The sequence below is a fragment of the Molossus molossus genome, unplaced genomic scaffold (genome assembly GCF_014108415.1).
Source record: "Molossus molossus isolate mMolMol1 unplaced genomic scaffold, mMolMol1.p scaffold_m16_p_11, whole genome shotgun sequence".
NCBI classification, from domain to species: domain Eukaryota; kingdom Metazoa; phylum Chordata; class Mammalia; order Chiroptera; family Molossidae; genus Molossus; species Molossus molossus.
In genome coordinates this window covers 64,651,554-64,677,573 of record NW_023425346.1, presented here as the reverse complement: position 1 = coordinate 64,677,573, position 26,020 = coordinate 64,651,554, and the positions used below count along the sequence as shown (strand labels likewise).

Below are 26,020 nucleotides of genomic sequence, written 5' to 3'. Positions count from 1 at the left end.
GATTGTATTTCTTATTTCTTCCTCTTTTTTATTACATGTTCATATTTTTAGATTAATTTTTTTCTTTTGTAGAATGCTTTATCCTGAATTTTGGTTGTTATTTCTTCTTTGTCTAAAACTCTAATATCACAAAAATTCTTTTTTGTGTGTGATTTGATGAAACTATATATGGTAGATATATAAGGCAAATTAAAATATATTTTAAGGTATTCCATGATTTGTATATTTTAATAATTTAAAAAAATGTTTTATTTTGCACATGAATAATTAGGATATATGTGTCACTTTCTACTACCCATTTATATAAAACTTGTAAACACAGCCCTTTATATTCTTTATATTTTATATTCCTTTTCTTTATATATTTTTTAGAGGATCCATAATATTATGTTAATTAATAATTTAATAATGAACATTTGAGCCTCTTAGAGGCTGTCATTCAATTTTATACTCTTTTTTTAATCCTCATTCTAGGACACTTTTCCATTTATCTTCAGATGGAGTGGGAGAGGGAGAGTGAAAGTGAGAGAGAGAGCGAGAGAGGGAGAGGGAGAGAGACATCGATTGGTTGCCTCCTGCACGACCCCATCCAGGGCCAGGGATTGAACCCACAACCCAGGCATGCACCCCTGGCTGGGAATCAAACCCACAACTCTCTGGTCTGCAGGCTAACACTCTAACCACTGAGCCAAACCGACCAGGGCTAATTTTGTACTTTTTAAAAGTTAATTGTTACTTGTACTTTTACATTATGTGTTTTGATTTTGGATTATAATTATTTTCTCTCTAGAGTTTTAGAAATTTTTGGAAAACATTTATTAGTGTTAACATTACTTTTTTGTTTCTTTTTGTGTGTTAATTGTCACCTGAGCATATTTTTCCATTGATTTTTAGATAGAGTTGGAAGGGAGGGAGAGAGAGAGAGAGAGAGAAAGAGAGAAATATCCATATGAGAGAGACACATTGATTTGTTGCGTCCACCAAGCCATGACCTGGGCTAGGAATCGAACTTGCAACCCGTTGGTCCGAGGGCTGACGCTCTAACTGCTGAGCCAAACTGACCAAGGCTTAACATTACTTTTTATTAACTTAGTGAGATCACCAATCTCTTTAATACCAATAGAGTGTATAAGCCAGATAATCAAGTAACTAGGCTAACTTTTGAAGTCCTCTGAGAGAAATACTAACTTTAATAATATTTGACTTCCTTTTTTCCTCCTTCTTTCTTGCGTTTCATTATTTGAATGTTTCTTTTTTCCCTTGTGTTCATTTGTTTCAACAATAGCATTACTTACATTTAGGCATTTTTCCTTCTGCATTGGGAGCTTTATTATTTACTCTCATTCCTATATTATTTGCCCACCCACCATTCTTATTATTTACTACTTTTTAAAATTGGTGCTTTATTGCCCTAGCTGGTTTGGCTCAGTCGACCTGCAGACCAAAGAGTCTTGGGTTCGATTCCGGTCAAGGACACGTACCTTGGTTTGACCCCCAGCCCTGGTTGGGGTCATGCGGGAGGCAGCCAATTGATGTGTCTCTCTCACATCAATGTTTTTCTCCTTCTCTCTCTCTCTCTCTCCCTTCCTCCCACTCTATTTGGGAATCAATGGAAAAATATCCTCGGGTGAGGATTAAAAAAAATAAAATAAAATAGGTCCTTTATTTCACTGGTCATATTACAAACTTGTTTACTGTATGCTCTATAAAGTCCTTCTGTTCAACAGAAATATAACATGAGCCACATTTGTAATTTTAAATTGGCTGGTCAGCAACATTTTGTAATTATTATTTTTATCCTCGCCAGAGGACATTTTTTTTTTTGTTTTGCATTTATATTCAGTTAGAGTGGGAGGGAGAGAGAGAGAGAAACATCGATGTGAGAGAGACACATCGACTGGTTGCCACCCACATGACCTCTTCCGGGGCTGGGGACAAACTACACCGAGGTACTCGCCCTTATCGGGAACCGAACCCGGGACTCTCTGGTCTGTGGGCCGATGCTCTAACCGCTGAGCCAAACCGGCCAGGCTGGTCAGCAACATTTTATTTTTTTTAATTTTAAAAAAATTTTTTTTTTATCCTCACTCGAGGACATTTTTCCATTTTTTGTTCAGGTAGAGTGGGAGGGAGAGAGAGGAACAGAGAGAGAGAGAGAAACATCGATGTGAAAGAAACACATCGAGTGGCTGCCACCCACACAACCGACCAGGGTCGGGGACAAACTGCAACCGAGGTACCCGCCCTTAGCGGGAACCGAACCCGGGTCTCTCAGGACCGCAGGCCGGCGCTCTAACCGCTGAGCCAAACCGGCCAGGGCTGGTCAGCAACATTTTTAAAAAAAGATAGAAAACAGGCAAAATTAATTTTAATAGTATATCTGTATTAGTTTACTTGGACAATCATAACAAAGTACTACAGAGTGGTGGCTTCATCAATAGGAATTTGTTCTGGAGGCGTGAAGTCCAAGAGCAGGTGTCAGCAGGTTAGTTTCTTCTAAACCTCACCCCTGGCTTGTAGACGGCCATCTTCTTCGTCTTCACATGGTCCCCCTGTGTGTGTCTGTGTCCCAATCTCCTTATAAAGCACCAGTCATGTTGGGTTAGGGCCCACCCTAATGATGTCATTTTAACCTAATTACCTCTTTAAAGACCATATCTCCAAATATAAGTCACATTGTGGACTTCAACATATGAATTGGGGGGAACACAAAACAGTCCATGAAACTAAAATAATATCATTTGACTATGTAATCAAATTAAACATTATCAGTGAAATATTTCGCATTCTACTTTTTTTACTGTCTTCAAAGTCCAGAGTGTAATATTACACACAGCATCTCTCAATTCAAATGCTAAAGTTTCATCACAGATATTTGTTCTGTATTTAGAATTTATATATTTTGCAGCTGAAAAAATAGATTCACATAATTAAGTTCTAAACATACTAGAAGTTTTTTAGTTTAAAGAATCGAGTATCAAAGGATCAATGAAACAAAGAGCTGGTTTTTCGAAAAGATAAGCAAGATTGATGGACCCTTAGCTAGACTCACCAAGAAACAAAGAGAGAGCACCCAAATACACAAAATCAGAAATGAAAGAGGAGAAGTAACAACCAACACCACAGAAATACAAAAGATCATTAACAACTACTATGAACAACTATATGGCAACAAATTCGACAATCTAAGCAAAATGGACAAATTTCTAGAAACACACAGTCTCCCAAAACTATTCCCGGAAGAGATAGAAAACTTGAACAGACCAATAACAACTAAGGAAATTGAAGAGGTAATCAAGACTCTTCCAGCAAACAAAAGCCCAGGCCCAGATGGCTTCATGGGGGAGTTTTACCGAACATTCAAAAAAGAACTAACACCCATTCTCCTCAAACTATTTCAAAAAATTCAAGAAGAAGGAAGACTTCCAAACACGTTCTATGAGGCCAGCATAATTCTAATTCCAAAACCAGAAAAAGACACTACGAAGAAAGAAAACTACAGGCCAATATCCCTGATGAACATAGACGCCAAAATCCTGAACAAAATATTAGCAAATCGGATCCAGAAATACATCAAAAAAATTATTCACCATGACCAAGTGGGATTCATTCCAGGGATGCAAGGCTGGTACAATATTCGCAAATCAATAAACGTGATACACCACATAAACAAAATGAAGAATAAAAACCACATGATCATATCAATAGATGCTGAAAAAGCATTCGACAAAATCCAGCATCCATTTCTGATAAAAATGCTCAGCAATGTAGGAATAGAGGGATCATATCTCGACATAATAAAGGCCATATATGAAAGACCTACAGCCAACATCATACTCAATGGACAGAAACTAAAAACATTTCCATTAAGAACAGGAACAAGACAGGGATGTCCACTTTCGCCACTCTTATTTAACATTGTACTGGAAGTCTTAAACACAGCAATCAGACATGAAGAAAAAATAAAAGGGATCCAAATTGGAAAGGAGGAAGTGAAGCTGTCATTATTTGCAGATGACATGATATTGTACATAGAAAACCCTAAAGACTCCACCAAAAATCTACTAGACTTAATAAATGAATTTGGCAAAGTAGCAGGATACAAAATTAACATCAAGAAATCGATGGCATTCTTGTACACCAATGATGAACTCACAGAAAGAGAAACTGAAAAAACAATCCCATTTACCATCGCTCCAAAAAAATTACGATACCTAGGAATAAACTTAACCAAAGAAGTAAAGGACCTATTTGCAGAAAACTACAGGTCATTGAAAAAAGAAGTAGAGGAAGATATAAAAAAGTGGAAGCACATACCCTGTTCATGGATTGGAAGAATTAACATCATTAAAATGTCCATACTACCCAAAGCAATCTATAGATTCAATGCAATCCCCATCAAAATACCAACGACATATTTCATAGAACTAGAACAAATACTTCAAAAGTTCATATGGAACCAAAAAAGACCCCGAATAGCCACAGCAATCTTGAAAAAAAAGAACAAAGAAGGTGGGATCACAATACCAGATATCAGGTTATACTACAAAGCGACTGTAACCAAAACAGCCTGGTACTGGCACAAGAACAGGCATATAGACCAGTGGAACAGAACTGAAAACCCAGAAATGGACCCAAAGCAATGCACTCAATTAATATTTGACAAAGGTGGCAAGAGCATACAGTGGAGTAAAGACAGCCTCTTTAATAAATTGTGTTGGGAAAATTGGACAGCTACATGCAAAAAAAATGAAACTAGACCATCAACTTACACCATACACAAAAATAAACTCAAAATGGATAAAAGACTTAAATGTGACCCGTGAATCCATAAAAATTCTAGAAGAAAATGTAGGCAACAAAATTTCGGACATAATACAGAGCAGAATTTTCACTGATACATCACCTAAGACAAGAAATAAAGGAGAAAATGAACACATGGGACTACATCAAACTAAAAAGCTTCTGCACAGCAAAAGAAACAATCATCAAAATGGAAAGGCAACCCACTGTATGGGAGAACATCATTGCCAATGATGTATCAGATAAGGGGTTAATTTCCCATATATATAGAGTGCTCCTACAACTCAACAAAAGGAAGACAAAGAACCCAATTAAAAAATGGGCAGAGGAGCTAAATAGACACCTCTCCAAACAGTACATACAAATGGCCAAAAGACATATGAAGAAATGCTCAACATCACTAATCATCAGAGAGATGCAAATCAAAACAACAATGAGGTATCACCTCACACCTGTCAGAATGGCCGCCATCAACAAATCATCAAACAACAAGTGTTGGCGAGGGTGTGGAGAAAAGGGGACTCTAATACACTGCTGGTGGGAATGCAGACTGGTGCAGCAGCTATGGAAAACAATATGGTGCTACCTCAAAAAATTAAAAATTGAATTTCCATTTGACCCAGTGATCCCACTGCTGGGAATATACCCTAAGAAGCCTGAAACACCAATCAGGAAGAATATATGTACCCCCATGTTCATAGCAGCACTATTTACAATAGCTAAGATCTGGAAACAGCCCAAGTGTCCACCAGTAGACGAATGAATAAAAAAGCAGTGGTACATATACACAATGGAGTACTATGCAGTGGTAAGAAAGAAAGATCTGTTATCCTTTGAGACGACATGGAGGGACCTGGAAAGTATTATCCTAAGTGAAAGAAGCCAAGCAGAAAAAGAGAAATACCACATGATCTCACTTATATACGGAATATAATGAACATAACAGTCTGAGGAATACAGTAGACCCAGAAACATGGAAGTAGGGCACAGACTGACATCCCTCAGAAGAGGGGGTGGGGGGGTGGGGGCTGGGAAGAGATAAACCATAGAACTTATATGCATGTATGCATGACCAATGGACATGGACAGCTAAGCCCGGGACGGTGCGGAGGTGGGGTTGGGTGGGGGGTGCCAATGGGGTAAAAAGGTAAAATATCTGTAACAAAAAAATAAATAAAAAATTCATAAAAAAAAAAAAGAATCGAGTATCAGTTTTTAAATTGAAATTAATTAAATTTTTTTTCTATTTATTCTCAACTGAAGACATTTCTGCATTTATCTTCAGATAGAGTGGGAAGGAGAGGGGGACGAAGAGAGAGAGAGAGAGAAACATTGATGTAAGAGAAACACCTCAACTAGTTGCCACCCACACAACCCCACCCAGGGCCAGGGACAAACTGCAACCAAGGTACATGACCTTAGCGGGAACTGAACCCAGTACTCTCTGGTCCGCGAACCGACACTCTAACTTCTGAGCCAAACTGGCCAGGGCTAAATTAATTTAAATTTAATAAAATTCAAAAAGACATTTCTTGGGCCCTGGCCAGGTGGCTCAGTTGGTTGGAGCACTGTCCATACACTAAAAGGTTTCGGGTTTGATTCCTGGGCAGTGTACATACCTAGGTTGGGGGTTTGATCCCCAGCTGGGGAGGCATACAGGAGACAGCCAATCGAAGTTTCTTTCTCACATTGATGTTTCTCTCTTTTCCTCTCTCAAATCAATAAAAACATACCCTCAGGTGAGGATTAAAAATATTAAAGTAAAATAATAGATAAATTTCTTAGTCACACTAGGCGCATTTCAACGGCTCAAAAGCCACATGTGGCTGCTAGTGGCTGCTGTATTGGCCAGGGTAACTCTGGGGTTTCCCTTTCTGCATCCTAATTCTTTGGAGTTAGAGGTTTAGTGCTTTCTGGAGAAAGATTAGTGTTTTTCTCCTGCCCTTCATGTATTTATTCAAATGTGTAGTAAGTTCTTATTCTGTGCAAGGTATTAAGTATTTAACTAGAAATTTGGTTCTCTGTAAATGGAAGACATTGCTGTATACTTTTGCATTTCTGAAACGATCATTTTTTTTTTTTTTTTAAATATTTTTTCTTTATTGATTTTAGAGAGAGAGAAAGAGATAGAAACATTGATGAGAGAGAACATCAATTGGCCGCCTCCTGCATGCCGCTCACTGGGGATTGGGTCCACAATCTGGACATGTGCCCTGACCAGGAATTGAACTGGTGACCTCTTAGTGCATGGGTCGATGCTCATCCACTGAGCCACACCGACTGGGCATGAAACAATCTTTCTTGATAGCATATTTTAATACTTTAGCTACACCAATGCCAGCTAAGCCTGTTTTCTTTGATATAGAGTGATGGTTAGCCAAATATCCCTGTACTAGTTTATTAATATTTCATATATATTTCTCATTCCAAACCTCAGATACTCATCATTCTGAAGTTTTTAATATACACCATGTCACTAGTTAATTTATTATCTGCAAAATCCACACTTTTTATTCCTGAGCTAATTTAGCTGTGATTGTGTTTGGTATGACTTAAAGAATCATTTTCTAATGGTCCTGCCCCACTAACCCCTTCTTGAAGTGCATAGAAACGGCTTACATCTAGGTTTGGGAAATTAATTTACATACATTGTTGGCTTTCATTGCCAATTCAATTTACAGTTAAGATGTCTATCATATAATTTTATTCTGGGTGGCTGTGTATCCCTTCTAGTGACTTGGAAGCATACAGTCACCTTTTAAAAATTTTTTTTCAGGGAAGGTTTTCCTTATTTTTCCCCTTTAAATCTTTTTTCTCTTTCTGTCTGCTTTTGGAACTGAAGCCCTTTGGATATTAACAATAGACAAACCCAAAGTGGCCTTATTTTTTTTTCTTTCTTCTTTCCTTAATTTTTATATTCCTTCTTTCAAGTCATCCTCGACCTCTTTTGCTCCCTCCCACTATTTCTTCCACAGTTTCCATATCGCTCCAGCAGGCACGCTCATGACCAGACTGGCGAGAGAAGTTCAGGTGTTTGCTTACTTCACCTGTCCTGGATAGGCTGACCTGAATGCATCTAGAACATTTTCCTTCATCACTGCCAGTTTCTGTTCCCTTTGGTTTGCCTGTCTGAATTGCTCCTGTATATCCACAGCTCCTTATTCTTTTACTCTCTGTAGCCATATTCCCATGATGTTGGCAGAGGCACAGTTTGTAATGAGAAACCCTAGAAGGGAGTTTATTTTGCCCAAGGTCACACAACTTAACTAGTGGCAGCTGAACTCTCATTTCTTGCGTTACTTTCTCTTCTGCATGACACTACATGCCAAAATCATAACAGCTTGATTTGAGATAGAACTAAATGGCTCCAACTAACTGTATTCTGTCCTATGATTCTTTTTCTTCCTTGTCACTCTTGACTGTTTACTGACTTGTTTAAAAGTAAGTGGCTATGCCTGGCTGGTGTGGCTCAGTGATTGAGCATAATGTACCAACAGGTCACCGGTTTGATTCCTGGTCAGGGCACATGTCCAGGTTGTGGGCCAAATCCCCAGTGGGGGGCATGCAGGAGGCAGCGAATCGATGTCTTCTCTTGTCGATGTTTCTGTCTCCCTCTCCCTTCCTCTCTCTCTAAAATCAATAAAGAAAAAAAAGTAAGTGGCTATGATTACTTTTCCATTTAGATATGCAAATAAGTCGATGAATCTATGTAAATATGTGCGTGTATGTGTGTGTATGTATATTCACATACTTTACATATATTTTGGTGTATACTGCATGTATGACCCGTATTGCTATCTTTTTCATGTAGGAAAAATAAATTGCTTTTCTTTCTTAGGCTCATATTCTCCTTGACTGTGGGGAAGACAATGTTTGTAAACCCAAACTCGAAGTTTCCGTAGATAGGTAAGGTTGGATCCAACTATTATACAATATAATAAGAAATTTAAATGGAAGAGCTCATTTTTCTACTCAAAGTAATAGTATATTTTAATGAGAATTAGTTATATTAGAGGATAATAGATAATTTTTTATAATGGTAAAACTATGAGTATTGAGCTTCAAAAAAATAGGTGCTGTGTTTCCACTGGTTGTTGACACCTATTCCCATTCTTCATTGAATAGTGTCACAAAGTAACATTAAATCCTCTTAAAGACACATTTCATTATTGATATACTCCTAACTAAAGGAATCTGATTACCATTTATATGATATGTAAATTAGAAAGAATTCTGTGAGAATCATGACAAATGATTCAATATTTTGGATAAAATCAGAGAATTAGTAAGTACATACAAAGAGATATAAGATTACTTCAGTAAAGATGTGAATGGTCGTGATATGCTGGTGGCATCAACATTCTGTCGCTTAGAGAAGCATTGGATTTGCACCCAGTGAGCTATTTCCAGTTTTCTATTAAGCTGTGAAGTTGTCTTAAAATATCTTGAGACGCTGTGGAACATGTCAGTGCTATCTGTGTATTTGTCTCTTCTTCTTTGAACAGTCATGCTATCCCTATGCAGTCTTCTTTCATTGTCTAGATTTGTATTAACTTGTAGAGATCAAAAGAAGATCTATGTTGGGGACGACAACCCTCTGACATTGATTGTGAAGGCTCAGAACCAAGGAGAAGGTGCTTATGAAGCTGAGCTCACCGTTTCCATCCCACCACAGGCTGATTTCATCGGGGTTGTCCGCAACAGTGAAGTAAGCAAACTGCCGGTTTAAAAATCGAAACGCACTCCTAGGTCTCATTAACATTAATGAACTAATCCCCTGTTTAGTGCAGTGCAGGTTTAGCCATTCTACCTAAGGCAAAATTGCTAGACAATAGAGTGCCCATCTTACATAATTCCTTTAAAGCCTGATACTCTGCATAATGCATTGATATGACATTTTTAGAATTGCTAGCTAAGTGCCTGAAACAAGGTCAGATAGATAAAGTGTCTAAGCCTGTCCATCAGAGTATTTGTCAGAGGTAATATGGTTAGGTATCTAAGTCCTCAGGGGATCTTTCAGAAATACTTTAAAATTTATATGTGGCAGTTGCAGACAATTCCAGCTTCTGCCTTCCCATCTCATTTGCTCAAATGGATGTATTTGCTTTGTAAAACAAGAAACTTAAGTATCTAACTGCATATTGTCTAGGGAGTTTTTAGTCTTAAGGCTTTTTTTTTGTCACTAATTTATTTTCCTTATAATCGTTTTTAAGGCCTTAGCAAGACTTTCCTGTGCATTTAAGACAGAAAACCAAACCCGCCAGGTGGTATGTGACCTCGGAAACCCAATGAAGGCTGGAACTCAAGTAAGGCATTTTAACTAAATGAAATTTTTTATCTTCTAAAGAAAGTAGCACATTTTTTCTATTAATTTGGCCACAGTAATTAAAAAAAAAAACCCCAAAACGAAACACTTCAAAATGGGGTCTTTAAATTGATTTCAGTTTAGAGTGCAGTGATTAGTAGAGTTTTGTTTAGTTTTGACTAAAATAATAATTTACTTTAGTATTGTGTTGTTGCACTGTATTCAATAAACTGGTCTTGACACTACCTTCAGTTTGGTAAATGGATGAGAACATGTTTTAAGTACTGAAATTGTAACTTTGATATTTTAAACGAATGGTTTAATGAATTCTCAAGCTACTCTGACAAATACCAAGACTGTCATTCTGAGGTGAGATAGAATTTCTTACTAACTTGAAACCTGTGTGGTTGTCCCATGCAGGATCAGGGAGCACCTTGTTTGAATCAGGTAGGTAGTGGAGGAGGTAGCCCGGGAGCTTGAGAAGATGCACTCAATGGGTTGCTTCCTAAATCCTCTAAAAAGTAAACAAAATATAGGGTGGGGCAAAGTTCTTTGTATGGAAAAAATACAGTAATTAATAAATAATAATAATATAAGGGTAAACTGTGTTTTGCATACTCTCAACTGTAAACCTACTTTTGCCCCACACTATACTTTGTAGAATTGCTAGTATCAAGGGAAAATGGCAGTGTTTTGTGTTACGTTTTTCAGTTGATATAGATACTGGTCATTTGAAGATCTGTGATAATATGGGCTAAATATTCCGTATTTACCCTTAAACCACATCTCTTCTAGGACCACAGACTTGCAACTAGTAGTAAGTAAGCCTTAGAGATTTAATGCACTGAGAATGTAGATAATAATGCTGTATTATAATCATCACACGTGCTGAGACTGGATCTTAATTATTCCAGCTACAAAAAAGAAATGATAATTGTGTGACACGATGAAGGTGCTGTCACTACAAAGGCGGTCGTTACAGTTTATTAATGTATGAAATCATGTTCTATACCTTGAATTCATACAGTGTGTATATCAAATAAAAATGAAATATTCCATAATTCTTTAAGCATAATTTTCATTAAACGTCATTACTTCTAGATGTATGAGCTCTTAGATAGTAGGGTTTGAACAAAATGCCTAGAATTGCATTTTTTCGCATATATTTAACCCACTGTGTCATTAACAAGTTGAATATGCTTTTTATTTTTTCATATTCTCATTCTCTCTACCTTTTCCACTCATAGCTCATTCAGTACGATGTTTCCAGGTTATTTAAAATGGCCAGCTTTAGACTTTGTAAAGTGGGAGGCAGTTTGAAATCCCCCAGAAATACCCTGTGTGTCATTTATATGATCCCAAAGCTTGCTTTCTCTTATCTTGTAACTCAGTTGTTCTCTTTATTTTTTTTTATTAAAAAGAATTTTTTTTCTTTATTGATTTTAAAAGGAGAGGAAGGGAGAGAGAGAGAGAGAAACAGAAATATCGATGAAAGAGAACAGTGATTGGCTGCCTCCTGCATGCCCCACACTGGGGATTGGGCCCACAGCATGGGCATGTGCCCTGACCGGGAATCTAACCGGTGACCTCTTGGTGCGTGGGTCGACGCTCAACCACTGTGCCACACCGGCTTGGCTCAGTTGTTCTCTTTAAAATATCAGTTTTCCGCCCTGGCCGGTTTGGCTCAGCGGTTAGAGCGTCCGCCTGCGGTCCGGAGAGACCCGGGTTCGGTTCCCGCTAAGGGCACTTACCTCGGTTGCAGTTTGTCCCCGGCCCTGGTTGGTCGTGCGGGTGGCAGCCACTCGATGTGTCCCTTTCACATCGATGTTTCCCTCTCTCTCTCTTCCTCTCTCTCCCTCCCACTCTGTCTGTACAAAAAAAAAAAATATATATATCAGTTTTCCAACAATGAGGTATCACCTCACACCTGTCAGAATGGCCGCCATCAACAAATCATCAAACAACAGGTGTTGGTGAGGGTGTGGAGAAAAGGGGACTCTAGTACACTGCTGGTGGGAATGCAGACTGGTGCAGCCGTTATGGAAAACAATATGGTGCTACCTCAAAAAATTAAAAATTGAACTTCCATTTGACTCAGTGATCCCACTGCTGGGAATATACCCTAAGAAGCCTGAAACACCAATCAGGAAGAATATATGTACCCCCATGTTCATAGCAGCACTATTTACAATAGCTAAGATCTGGAAACAGCCCAAGTGTCCACCAGTAGACGAATGGATAAAAAAGCTGTGGTACATATACACAATGGAGTACTATGCAGCGGTAAGAAAGAAAAATCTCTTATCCTTTGAGACGACATGGAGGGACCTGGAAAGTATTATCCTAAGTGAAAGAAGCCAAGCAGAAAAAGACAAATACCACATGATCTCACTTATATACGGAATATAATGAACATAACAGTCTGAGGAATACAGTAGATCCAGAAACATGGAAGTAGGGCACAGACTGACATCCCTCAGAAGAGGGGGTGAGGGGGTGGGGGGGTGGGAAGAGTTAAACCACAGAACTTATATGCATGTATGCATGACCAATGGACATGGACAACTAAGCCGGGGACGGGGCGGAGGTGGGGTGGGGTGGGGTGGGGGGTGCCAATGGGGTAAAAAGGTAAAATATCTGTAACAAAAAAATAAATAAAAAGTCATAAAAAAATAGAAAAAAATAAAAAATAAAATAAAATAAAATATCAGTTTTCCACCTGCAGAAGTTAGAACGCTTGGTCTTGATAAGTTGTGAACAGTGTGGAGAAATCCTGGTTCTGGTCCTACTTATGCATTCTTTAATCAAGTTTTCTTAGTCATTTAAACCATCCATTTCTTCCTTCCTGCTCTGTTAACATAAGGTCATTTGTTAGCTTCCTGTATCCAAATCATTGTGCATAATTGTTTACTTTCATTGAATCAATAAACATTTACCTTTGCTTTTCTTTGTAAAGACTAATTAAGAACTGTTGTTCAATAGACTCCATTATAGATTGGCCCAGGTGTCTTAAAAGAAACTTGGTAGAATGATCAGATTTAATTTTTTTTGTTAAAATACTTTCAGTTTATTGTAAGCTCAGAAAAACCCTATTTTAGAATATTCCTTTTTATTGGATGTTGAAATTTCACTAATTAGATATTGTGTTAACTGATACTACCATCTTTTCTTCCTCCTTCAGCTCTTAGCTGGTCTCCGTTTCAGTGTGCACCAGCAATCAGAGATGGATACTTCTGTGAAATTTGATTTACAAATCCAAAGGTATAAAAACAATCTTTTCTTTTTTTATTGAATTTATTGGGGTGACTAAAAACCACCTTTTTAATTTATAACTATTGAAGAAATATTTGTTATAAATATGTAATGTAATAGAATTTAATATGGAATAGACTAAAATTTTTTGACGTGATTACACCATTTTAAAATCATTGGTATATCATAAGAATAATTTTATCAGTTTTGAGTTTATACAACAAAATTTAAAGTTAAGTTGAAACTTGACCATCTTCTTGGAATTAAATGCTATTGAAAATAATTATTTTGATTTAATGTGTTTCATTTCTTTGTTGCTTTTAATTTGTTCATTTTTAGTGTCACTGCATTTGCCTCTGTATGATTTTGATGATGATGATGTCCAATTCAGTCCTAACTGTATTTTTTTCTCTTTCAGCTCCAATCTTTTTGACAAAGTAAGCCCAGTTGTATCTTACAGAGTTGACCTTGCTGTTTTAGCTGCTGTTGAGATAAGAGGGTCAGTATAATTACTGAGTTGGTTATCTCATTCTCATGATTTAAACTACTTTTAAAAAGTAGTTACAAAGTAAACTATTAGGCCCCCTAGCTACTTTTGGATAGCAGGCACTCCATGTTTGGTGATGGTTTACAAAAGAACTATAGCTTCTGTAGAAAGAAAGTTCTAGGTGTGTGTTCCAAGTATTTCTTTGATTATCATCTGGAAATAAACCAGATATGACCAAAGCAGGCACAAAATATGTTTATTGAACTTTTGACATCAATTCACAAATTGACATCAATTCACCTGCTATGTTAGATTCAATAAACAGTAGTTTATGTATATGTGTATGTGAGAGTGTGTGTGTATGTACATGTATAGGTCTTTTTCTTTTATAAATATATAGCGCTTTTTTTTTATTCTCCTGTTATTCATTTGGATACAGGGTGCTCTAGAAAATGAACTGACTGTATCATTTTGATATTCATGGTAGGTTTTCTTTGGTCATTGTTTAGAGTCTCAAGTCCTGATCACATCTTCCTTCCGATTCCAAATTGGGAGCACAAGGAGAAGCCGGAGACTGAGGAAGACGTCGGGCCGGTCATCCAGCACATCTATGAGGTTTGCAGTTGTTTTAACTGACACCGGGAGGGAGCCAGCAAAGAGAGGAACAGACAGGCTACTTTTAAAAGACAAGTCTGTTTAATTTTTATGTCAACCATTCATAGTTTAAGTATGTACCAGAGAGTTCTTTGAATTTTTCCCCTATTAATTCACAACTTCTTTTTTTTAAATCTTCACTGAGGATACTTATTTCCATTTTTTAAAATCTTCAGATAGAGTGGGGGGGGGCAATATTGACACGAGAGAGACACATCAATTGATTGCCTCGTGCATGACCCTGACCAGGGCCAAGGACCCAACCACAACCAAAGTCTGTGCCCTTGACCGGAATTGAACCCATGGCTCTTTGGTCCGTGGGCCACCACTCTACCACCAAGCCAAACCGACCAGGCCCACAAGTTCATTTTTATTAGACAAGTAGCTACAAGTGGTTAAAGAAAGCAGTTTATACAAATTATTTTTTAAAACCTATTAGTACTACTTGAATAAAACAATAGGTCATTGAGTATTTTCATATGGACATTTTACAGTTCCGATTAAAAATTGAAAATGCTGCCCGGGCCGGTTTGGCTCAGCGGTTAGAGCGTTGGCCTGCAGTCTAGAGAGACCCCGGTTCGGTTCCTGCTAAGGGCACGTGCCTCGGTTGCAGTTTGTCCCCGGCCCTGGTTGGGTCGTGTGGGTGGCGACCACTTGATGTGTCCCTTTCACATCGATGTTTCTCTCTCTCTCTTTTTCTCTCCCCCTCCCACTCTATCTGAACAAAATATGGAAAAATATCCTCGGGTGAGGATAAAAAAAAAAAAAAAATTTGAAAGTGCTTATAGCAGATCGACAAAACTTTGTTTCTGTAGGAAGAAAATTTTCTATGCCATCTTTCGTCAAGAACTTTTTTTTTTATCCTCACCCGAGGACATTTTTCCATATTTTATTCAGATAGAGTGGGTGGGGGAGAGAAAAAGAGAGAGAGAGAGAGAGAGAAACATCGACGTGATCATGCCCTTAACGGGAACCGAACCCGGGTCTCTCAGGACCACAGGCCGATGCTCTAACCGCTGAACCAAACTGGCCAGGGCTCGTCAAGAACATTTTTATATTTTCCTCTTTTGTTTATATTTTTATCATAGCATATACTGCCTGACACTTGAGGTCAATACTGAGTTTGATCTTTTTTCATAGTAACAGTCATGTTGTAATATTAGAGTAACTATGGAAACTTCACTGTTTCAAATCTTGTTGCTAATGATTCCTTAAGTTGATTTAGGGGAAGGATTATAGAGTAAATTTTTGTCCAAAGTATTGACATTTTCTTTTCTTCATTAGCTGAGAAACAACGGTCCAAGTTCATTCAGCAAGGCAATGCTAACTCTTCAGTGGCCTTACAAATATAACAACAACACTTTGTTGTACATCCTCCAATATGACATTGACGGGCCCATGAACTGCGCTTCAGATGTGGAGATCAATCCTTTGAGAATTAAGGTAATGGCTCAATAGCGGCTGTTCATTATGATATTTTATTGCTTTAAAAAAAATGCATGAAATGAAACAACTATTTTAATCCATAAATCCGTTCTGCAAAAATATTTTAGTTTATCACCAGTACACCAAGGGTGAATTGTTTATTTGTATAATGAGTAAGGATCAATTCTGTGAAGTCCTAGTGAACTGTATATTTATGTGGTATCCAGAGAGCCTCAGGAGATATATATATATATATTTTTTTTATCCTCATCCGAGGACATTTTTGCTTTTATCTTCAGATAGAGCTGGAGGGAAAGAGGAGGGAAGAGAGAGAGAGAAACATCAATGTGAGAGAGACACATCTCCTGGTTTCCACCCACATGACCCCAAAATGCAACCGAGGTACGTGCCCGTAGCGGGAACCGACCCAGGACTCTCTGGTCCACAGGCCAGTGCTCTAACTGCTGAGCCAAACCAGCCAGGACAGGAGATATTCTTAAGTGACCCAGTTTGACTTTGGTTCCATTGCATTGTGATTTGTCTACATATAATATTGTGTCAAGGATGCTTTATTGTCTTTGGGGATAAGATACAGCATTTTACTGTGGGTTCTCTTGACTTAAGTGACCCAGAAAAATGTCATTCTCTGGAGTTCTATATACTTTTGGATATAGTCACGGCCATCCTAGCACATACATTGCACCCTATGAAATTGCAGGCTCTTTCAGTGTGTTTTATCAGTTTCCCCTCTAGGCTCTGCAAGGGGAGAAAAATCATAGCTAAGCATAGGTAACTTTTTCTTACATATTCAGGACTAATACTTATTTTCTGTGCTTTTCACCATATAAAGTACGTAGTGGATTTTCTGTCATACCAAAATGTCAGTCACTATGTTTTAATTACACATAACAGTTTATGTAAAAATGTCAATGTAAAATGTTTTTCATGATTATTTACCACCAGTTTATTAATGTGACCCTAGGTGTCAAATTCGCAAGCAGCGGAGAAGAACGACACCGGTGCTGGGCAAGGGGACCGGAACCATCTCATCACTAAGCGGGATCTGGCTCAGAACGAAGGAGATGTTCACACTTTGGTAGGTGCCATTTTGACAATAAGCACTTTAAACATTTAAAATACGTGATTATAGAACTGATGCCAAAGAACATTTCAAAAATAACAACAGCTGCGCTTGAAAGAACAACGTATATTTTTATACTATTCAGTCCTCTTACTTTTCTTGTTTCTAGTCAAATTAATGCCAGATTTTCTTCAAATGATCTATCTCTGTAGATTGCTAATAAAAATTGTTACAACTTTTTTGTTCTGACTGTGCTCCTTTAACTGACCTCTTTCTTGGTCTCAGCCTGATCTTTGAGGCTTTAGTGCAGTGCTCCAGGAAAATCCCAGAGACCTCAACAAAAGTATATTACAGGAATAATTAGCATTATGATTAACTTTTGTTGAGTCAGCCTATATAATGACAATATGTTATAAAGCAGCTTATCAGTTAAGTTTCTGAAATTTCACAGTTCTGCAAAGCATCAACTATAAGAGAATCTGGTATAGTGTTTATGTTCATTTGTGATCACCAGTTACTTCCACATCATCAAATTCCATGGTCCTTGGTTCTCTGCTCAGTGACTTTTTGCACAATAAATCACTTCCTCCTTTGGGAAGCACTCCTCATTCACTTCTGGGACTACTGTTTTCTGGTCCTGCATCTACCACAACTGTCTACTTCTTAATCTCCATTTCCAGACCTTTAAACAATAAAGAGTATCCCAGGGCTCATGGCTCAGATTTCTTGTCTGTGCCACCTCCATTCATTCGTTAGATCCGTGCTGTCCGGTGTTATGGACACCAGCTACATTTCAGGGTTCGATAGCCACATGTGGCCAGTGGCTAATACTTTGGCAAATACAGACATGTCCATACTGAAGATCTCATCATTGTAGAAAGTTCTGTCATACAAGAGCTTGCACTGGATGATCCTCTTCACCCGTGGGGCTGTGAAGACTGGCTCTGTGTGAATGACTCTGGTTGATATTGGCAACCTCATCCTCTGCATCGAACTCCAGACTCCATTTTCCTTCCTCCTGCTGGAACCCCTCTTAATATTTCATAGGAGTCTTAAACTTACTTTTAAGAACATCCCTCAGTTTTCCCAGCTCTGCTCTTTCTGTAGTGTTCCACATTTTAGTAATATCAATTTCATTCTCTGTCCACACCTGGATATCACGCTTAACTTCTGTCTTTTAAGCCTCACATCCTATATAGCAGCAAATTCTATCAATATCTACTTTCAAAGTACTCGACTCTGGCCCCTTTCACCAGCTCTACCGCTGCCACAACCTTACCCAGGTCACCATTCTCTCTCGGGCTGTTGCCAAGCCTCTAGTTGGAGTCCATATTTCTGCTCTTTTCCCCGCTACAGTTCATTTGCCACTCAAGCCACAGTGATCCACAGAAGCCACAGGTCAGGTCATGTCACTCCAGTGCCTCTCATCTTACTCAGAAAACCAGAACCTGCAAACCCTTTCAGCGCAGTGGGATATAGCCTTGTCTGCCTTGGGCCTGCATTTCCTCTCCTTACTCCGCTCCTTCCATTTTGACTGTGTCGCTCTTCCATGGACAGGCAGCCCTAAGCATGTTTCTACCTCCAGGATTTGAAAATTGTTCTCCCATCTGTCTGGTATGCTCATTGTCTGATGTCCTTATTTATAGCTTACTTCCCATCTCTTTCTGGTGTCCTTAACAGATGACAGCAGGGTATTCCTGACCAACCCATGTGAAATATGAATTACTTTCTAGACCACCCCACTTTGACCCTGTACTCTCTATCCTCCTACAGAATTTCATCTTCAAAAGAACTTGAGATAAAACTTACGTAACATAAAATTCACTATTTTAATCATCTTAAAGTGTCCAATTTAGTGATTTTTAGTGTATTCACGTTGTGCAACCACCATCATTATCTAATTCCAGATCATTTCATCACTTCGAAAAGAACGCTGTGCCCCCGTTAAGTGGTCACTATCCATTTTCCCCTACCACCTGCCCCTGGCAACCACTAATCTGCTTTCTGTCTGTAGCTATGTCTATTCTGGACAGTTCATATAAGTAAAATAATACAGTATGTGGCCTTTTATGTTTGGCTTCTTTGATTTAGCATAATGTTTTAAGGTTCACCCTGTAGCATATATTGGGACTTAAATCATTTTTTATGGCTAAATAATATTTCACTCCATGGATATGTCACATTTTGTGTATTCATTCATCAGTTGATGAACATTTCAGTTGTTTCCACTTTTTGTCTCTGCTGAACATACATGCACAAGTTTTGATGTGAACATGTGTTTTCAGTTCTCTTGGGAATAAACTTAGGAGTGCAGTTGCTGGGTCAAATATTGACCGGGCAACTCTGTTTAAGTTTTGAGGAGCTGCCGAACTGTTTTCAAAATGGTCGCACCAACCACAGAACCTACAGGCATGTACGCATGACCAATGAACATAGACAACAAAGCTGGGGATGGGGTGATGGGGAAGGGGAGGAGGGTGTCAATGGGGAAAAATGAGAAATATCTGTAACAAAAACAAATTAATAAATAAAAAATTAAAAAAAAATGGTCACACCGTTTTACGTTCCCAACTGGCAATGTGTAAAGGTTCCAGTATCTCCCCATCCTTGCCATTACTTGCTGTTGACTTTAAAATACATATATATATTTTTTACAATCATCCTCATCAGTATGCAGTGGTATCTCATTGTTTTATTTGTATTTCCTTAATGACTAATGATATTGAACATCTTTTCACTTGTATGTCTTCTTAGAGAGCTGTCTATTCAAATTCTTTGTCCTTTTTTTTAAATCCTCAACCATGGATATTTTCCCATTGATTTTCAGATAGAGTAGGAGGGAAGGAGAAATGGAGAGAGAAACATCGATGAGAGAGACACATCGATTAGCTGCCTCTTGTATGACCTTGACCAGGGCTGGGGGATCGAAGGGCCACCGAAGTATGTGCCCTTGACTGGAATCAAACCCACGACTCTTTGGTCTGCAGGCTGACACTCTAATTGCTGGGCCAAACTGGCCAAAGCTTCTTTGTCCATTTTTAAATTGAGTTGTTTGCCTTTTATTGTTGAGACATAATTCTTTATATATTCTGGATACTACCCTTATCAGAGCTATGTGTGCACACATTTTTTCTCATTCTGTTAGTTGCCTTTTAGTTTCTTGATGCAACATTTTCAGTTTCTTGATGCAAATATTTTTTTAATTTGAATAAGTTCAAGTTTTTCTTTTTAACTCCTACCAAAATTATTTTTATTTGTATTTTCTACAGAAACAGTGAGTGGTTATTCATGGCACTTGTTAATTGGTCCAGACACAAAAGAAGGTCTATGAAATCACCAAATGCCATTTTGAAGTCTTCTGATAGGCCTGTTCAGTAGAACCCAGTACTATTCCTTCAGTGCTTTATAAATGGACTTTTCTTCTACTTGTATCCATTTCCATTTTCTCCAGTCTGTTTCTTCTTTTGTCGCGTGTACTTTTGCTGTCATATTTAAGAAAACATTGCCTGACCCAGGTCCAGAAGATTTACACCTACATTTTCTTACATTTACGCCTACACGTTTAGCTCTTACATTTACATCCCTCTGCCCATTAAATGGTCTTGGCAGCCTCTTTAAAATGAATTGACCATAAATGTGTGGGTTTATTTCTGGACTTTCAGTTCTAGTCCACTGATCTACACATGTATTCTTATGCCAGTTCCAAATCGTTTGAATATTGTAGCTCTGCAGCAAGTTTTGACACTGGGGAGTGTGTATCCTCCAGTATTTCCTTATTTTCAAGATTGCTTTGATTATTTAAGGTCCCCTGTAAATTTATATTTATATGAAATTCCATATGAATTTGGATCAACTTGTCCATTTCTACAAAAAAGGTAGTTGGAATTTTGGTAGGGATTTTATTGGATCTCTCAGTTTGGGAGTATCGCCATCTTAAGTCTTTCAGACCTTGAACATGAGATAACTTTTGTGTTTATTTAGGTCTCCTTTAATTTTTTTCAAAAATATTTTATGGTTTTCAGTGTATAAGTCTTATACTTCCTTAGTTAAATTACTTCCACATATTTTATTATTTTTGATGCTATTTTAAATAGATACCTTAATTTTAATTAATTATTTTATTTTCAGATTTTTTGGTGCTATAGAAATACAATTCATATTTATATATTAATCTTCTGTACATTTTCTGTATTTGTTTATTATCTTTAATAGTTTTATTGTGGATTCTTTAGTATTTTGTATGTATAAGATCCTGTTACCTATGGATAGAGATAGATTTACTTTTTCCTTTCCAATCTGGATTTTTTTTTTTCCTTAATTGCACTGGCTAGAACCTTCTGAACATGTTAATAGAAGTTTTATGAGTGGGCATCTTTGTCTTGTTCCTATCTGAGGAGAAAGTATCCATTCTTACCATTAAGTATAATGATAACTATAGACTTTTCATAGATGACCCTTATCAGGTCAAGAAAGCTTGCTTCTGCCGTGGTCAGTTTGGCTCAGAGGTTGGAGCATCGGCCTGCGGACCAGAGAGTCCCAGGTTCAGTTCCCACTAGGGGCATATACCAAAAAAAAAAAAAAAGAAAGCTTGCTTCTTTTACTGGTCATCAACTGAAGGTGCCATTTACTAGATGGCATTGTGAGGTGTATGCAAGTGATGTGTCTAATGCAGTTTAGCCAGCACATAGAAGATGGGAAAACTTGTTACCTTTGGCAGTCTGCCTTCAAGTTACTGATAAAAACACTGAACGTGGCAAAGCCTATCAGCATACCACTTGATTTTTACATGGAATAGCTGTTAAAGATTCACTGTTTCTTTTTCTTTTTAACAGAGATATTGTGGTCAAATAAAATCACCCTACTTTGGGTTTTCCCAGAATGTTGAGAATCTACCCATAGATTCTCAGAAGAATGTTCAGTTCCAGCCATAAAATAAATATTTTAATATTATAGATCTTATCTTTCTATAACAATTTACATTAAAATCTACTCCTTTATAACGAAAAGCATTCATAGACTCTAATATTAGCCTGTTCATTTTAAATGTGCTTTCTATAAGACAAAAGAATCTGGGTCATCTTTTTAGCCTTCAGATGAAATGAATAAAATGTCTGATTTTCAGGAGTTGAAGAGATAACAGAATGACCTTTTCTTGTAAGTAAATATCTTGTTTTGGTAGGGTTGTGGAATTGCTGAATGCTTGAAGATTGTCTGCCAGGTTGGGCGACTAGACCGAGGAAAGAGTGCAATCCTGTATGTAAAGTCTCTCCTGTGGACCGAGACCTTTATGAATGTAAGTGCACAGATGCAGCATTTAGCAAACATCCATTTTTTCAAAGAAATAAAAACAGTCTGACATCCAGAAAATCATTTTATTGTTACTTCCATACAGAAGGAAAACCAGAATCATTCATACTCTCTGAAGTCATCTGCTTCATTTAATGTCATCGAGTTTCCTTATAAGAACCTTCCAATTGAGGATATCTTCAACTCCACATTAGTAAGTCATTTATTTGGGGAAATGGAATAAATGCACCCAGTTTAATGCCATTGTTATTTTTGCCATAGTTATTTTTAATTTATTTTAAATAATGGCAGTTTAACTATTTTCATAATTTAAAGTAATTAAGAGTTAACTTGATAGGATTATAACTTAATTGAATATTACTTTACTCCCTCACTCTAGAATTATTGAAGGTAGACTTTTTGCTTTAGCATCTTGTCCTATGCAAGTGATTCTTAGTATTCACTGAATTTCATGGGGAAAGTTTTTTTGGGGATTTCTTTCCATAATGTTAGAAAGTTGGAAATTAACTGCAAGAAGTAAAGGCATTTTAAAGATCTTTAATTTGAGGATTAAAAATGGGACCAACACATTATAAACTGGATTGAATTATCTAAAAGTCATTTTAGAGGTGACCAGAAGTTCACCTGTTGTTGGGAGTTTTATGTGTGTATGTGTCTGCTGTTGATACCAGATGTATAATCATAAATTGTCATACACAAGAAGAGGAAACAATGTGAATACCGTTAAAATAAAATATAGTCAACATTTAGATAGTTGTTGAATAAGTCAGTGAACTATTTTTAAAACTCAAAAACTTCTTTTCCCTTGACAGGTCACCACTAATGTCACCTGGGGCATTCAGCCAGCGCCCATGCCTGTGCCTGTGTGGGTGATCATTTTAGCTGTTCTGGCAGGATTGTTATTATTGGCTGTTTTGGTGTTTGTGATGTACAGGGTAAGTAATGGACTTAGGAAGAGAAAGGGAGAAGAAACAGAAAGAAAAGGGGAAGAGAGAAAAGGAAAGAAGGGGAAGAGAGAGAAGGAAAGAAGGAGAAATGGAAAAGAAGGAAGGGAAGGAGGAAAGGGACCTTTGATGATGATGATGCATGATGAATACTACATACTATTTGAAGGGAGACATTTTTTTGATGATAATATAGTTAGTTAGAATACTTCTGATATTTTTCACTGATGCGGCAGTAATGTCAGTTTTTGTTCAACCGACAGATGGGCTTTTTTAAACGTGTTCGGCCACCTCAAGAAGAGCAAGAAAGGGAACAGCTTCAACCTCATGAAAATGGTGAAGGAAACTCAGAAACTTAACTGTGATCTTTTCAGTTATGCTACATCCTGACCCATTAGAATTAACAGCGTTATTATAGATTTCAGTTTCCTTTATGAGGACTAAAATTCCAAGACTTGACTGCTGATGGTGCCCATTGGTATTAACCACAAAACGAGAGCAATATCTGTCAACCATTTTGTTATAGAGAAGTTCAGACATACAGTTAATACACATTCATTGACTTGTGTTTTAGGTATTTAAATAATAAAATTTCAAGTGATAGTTCTTTAATGTACATAACATAGTGCCTGAGTTACCACTTTATGTAAAATAGTACCTCCTATAATTACTGTTTCTGGTTTGTATGTTGGATTTTGTTGTTTGTTGTTGTTGTTATTATTATTCTAAAGCTATTCATATTTGGACCTTAGCATCCACATTGTTTGCACAAGTACTTAATGTTAATATTCATTACACTATAGTTGAGTTTTCAAGTTATGTAAGACTTTATAACTCCGAGAACTTGGATTTTAATATTACCTACATGGTAAACTTAAAAAAAAAAAAAGTTGACCTTCTCAAAATTCTTTCCTAGGGATAGTGTTTTGTTTTAATATGAAATTTGGATACATGCTATTAAATTTTTATTTCTATTTAATCCACAGTCCATTTTACTACATTCTAATTATTTAAGTTTAAATTGTGTTTCAAATACTTTAAGTCAACCTATACTAAAAATTAGTACTTAAATCATAAATGCCTCTTTTGTGTAATGGCTTAATTTCAGCTAAACATCATGATGCTTAAAGCCATATGGAGTTGGAAATCATTTCCAAAGTGCATTTATTCCATTGTATTAGTCTGGCCATTTACCATACAAAATAAGAGCATTTTAATTTAAAACTTATGTTTGTAGTTCTTTGATAGGATTGCTTATTAATAGTATGTTCTTAGATTAGATCTAGAGTTTTTAGTTGGGATTAATTTATTTTCCTCCTATAGATGTATTTTTTCTTGTATTTCCAAAACTGTTACTGGCAACAGGTCAAGATCAATGAGGAATCTTTGGAACCCCTCAACCCCATGACAAATGCTTAGGATTGAAATTCTTAAAGTAGCAATAGCGTGATGCTTCTTACTGATATTACCTCATTTTGAGCAAGGTGTAATCTGTTAAACCAATCTCAGCTCTCAAAATAACTTCTAAAAGCTATTTTTATAAGCAATTCAAGTTATTGGAAACATTTTAAAACTTTCTTAGGTTTATTACCATAAATTACTTTTCTAGGACTTTTTTATAAAAGCTGCATAGGTGGCAAGTTGTATTTTTATATGTCTGTAAGGTGATGAATTTTCTAGAGGAATATGTGATTTATTCACAGTTCTTCAAAGCCTTGGGATGACTATTATAACTATTTTTGTGCAATTACATCATGTTATGCATTAGCAATTGAGGGTTAATAGCTTTTAAACTGCTGTCTTCGTTAGGTAATAATAAATATTTCCCTTAAATAATTGAATATTGTTCTGTTTTAAAAACAATTGGAATTTATCTTGCCATGTCTTGTGTTATAATTTCCTATACAAGTGGCTTTAGTCATAAAATAGAGGCACATGTAGGTGAGTTATACAAGTTAGAACATTGACAGGACCCTGTATTTAGCTTTAGTGAATTTCAAAAGTAATAGATTTTATAATATAGATTTTATTAGTAATTTAAGAGATCTTAGTCATATTCAGTGGGTAATTTTATTACCAGTAAATTTAAATTTTTTAAAGAAAACAATATTTTTATCCTAGGGCCTGCCACCAGTCACTAAGTTGTTCTATAACAACTTTCACCTCACCTGTCTCCCCACATATTAACAGTAATTCCTGAAAATATATATTGGATAGAAATTTACTCTTTTCAAAAAAAAGTTTGTATTTCCTTTTGTACAATCTATTCCTTTTATGGATGCTATTTCAAGGTATAATCTTGTATAGGAGGTTGAAGGATGTTGTCATTAGAATTTAACATGTTTTAAGTTGCCTTTATGAATTGTAGTCTTAGGCAATGGTATTTTCTTTTAAAAATTAAAATTTACATCTAAAAAACATGGTAGAAGTATAATTTAAGAGCCTCCTCTTTGAGGAAAATGTCTAGATTCCTTTATCTTAAAGTAGTAAGTGAATATATTTGGTTAAAATGTCAAAAAATAATCCTGTGAAAACTATTGTAATTTTCAAATATTTTAAATACTATTGTGTCATTTAAAATCCATTTTGAATATAAAATTCATATAATTTGATTTCGTTTAAAAACACATGAGTGAGGTAGAGAATATATAAAGCATTTGATATTGGTAAGAAATATTGATACTATTGTTGATTTCTTCTATAGGCATTTATTTCAGAATGATATTTTGAAAAGCATTTGTGTAAGAGACATTCTTTTTCTT

The 26,020-nt window shown here is 36.8% G+C and overlaps 1 protein-coding gene across 2 annotated transcripts in view; it reads left to right on the top strand.

The window, feature by feature from the left end:
- Positions 1-25,783, top strand: part of ITGAV (integrin subunit alpha V) — a 94,571-nt gene extending 68,788 nt beyond the window's left edge. For both annotated transcript variants that reach the window (XM_036253859.1, XM_036253861.1), the window contains exons 19-30: positions 8,642-8,709; positions 9,364-9,511; positions 10,017-10,109; positions 13,290-13,369; positions 13,779-13,859; positions 14,357-14,462; positions 15,786-15,944; positions 16,909-17,022; positions 22,187-22,300; positions 22,400-22,507; positions 23,127-23,249; positions 23,522-25,783. In XM_036253859.1, coding sequence (XP_036109752.1) covers positions 8,642-8,709; positions 9,364-9,511; positions 10,017-10,109; positions 13,290-13,369; positions 13,779-13,859; positions 14,357-14,462; positions 15,786-15,944; positions 16,909-17,022; positions 22,187-22,300; positions 22,400-22,507; positions 23,127-23,249; positions 23,522-23,617 — 1,290 coding nt within the window. In that variant the 3' untranslated portion in view covers positions 23,618-25,783. The remainder of the gene's footprint in view (positions 1-8,641; positions 8,710-9,363; positions 9,512-10,016; positions 10,110-13,289; positions 13,370-13,778; positions 13,860-14,356; positions 14,463-15,785; positions 15,945-16,908; positions 17,023-22,186; positions 22,301-22,399; positions 22,508-23,126; positions 23,250-23,521) is intronic.
- The last annotated feature ends 237 nt before the right edge of the window (positions 25,784-26,020 follow it).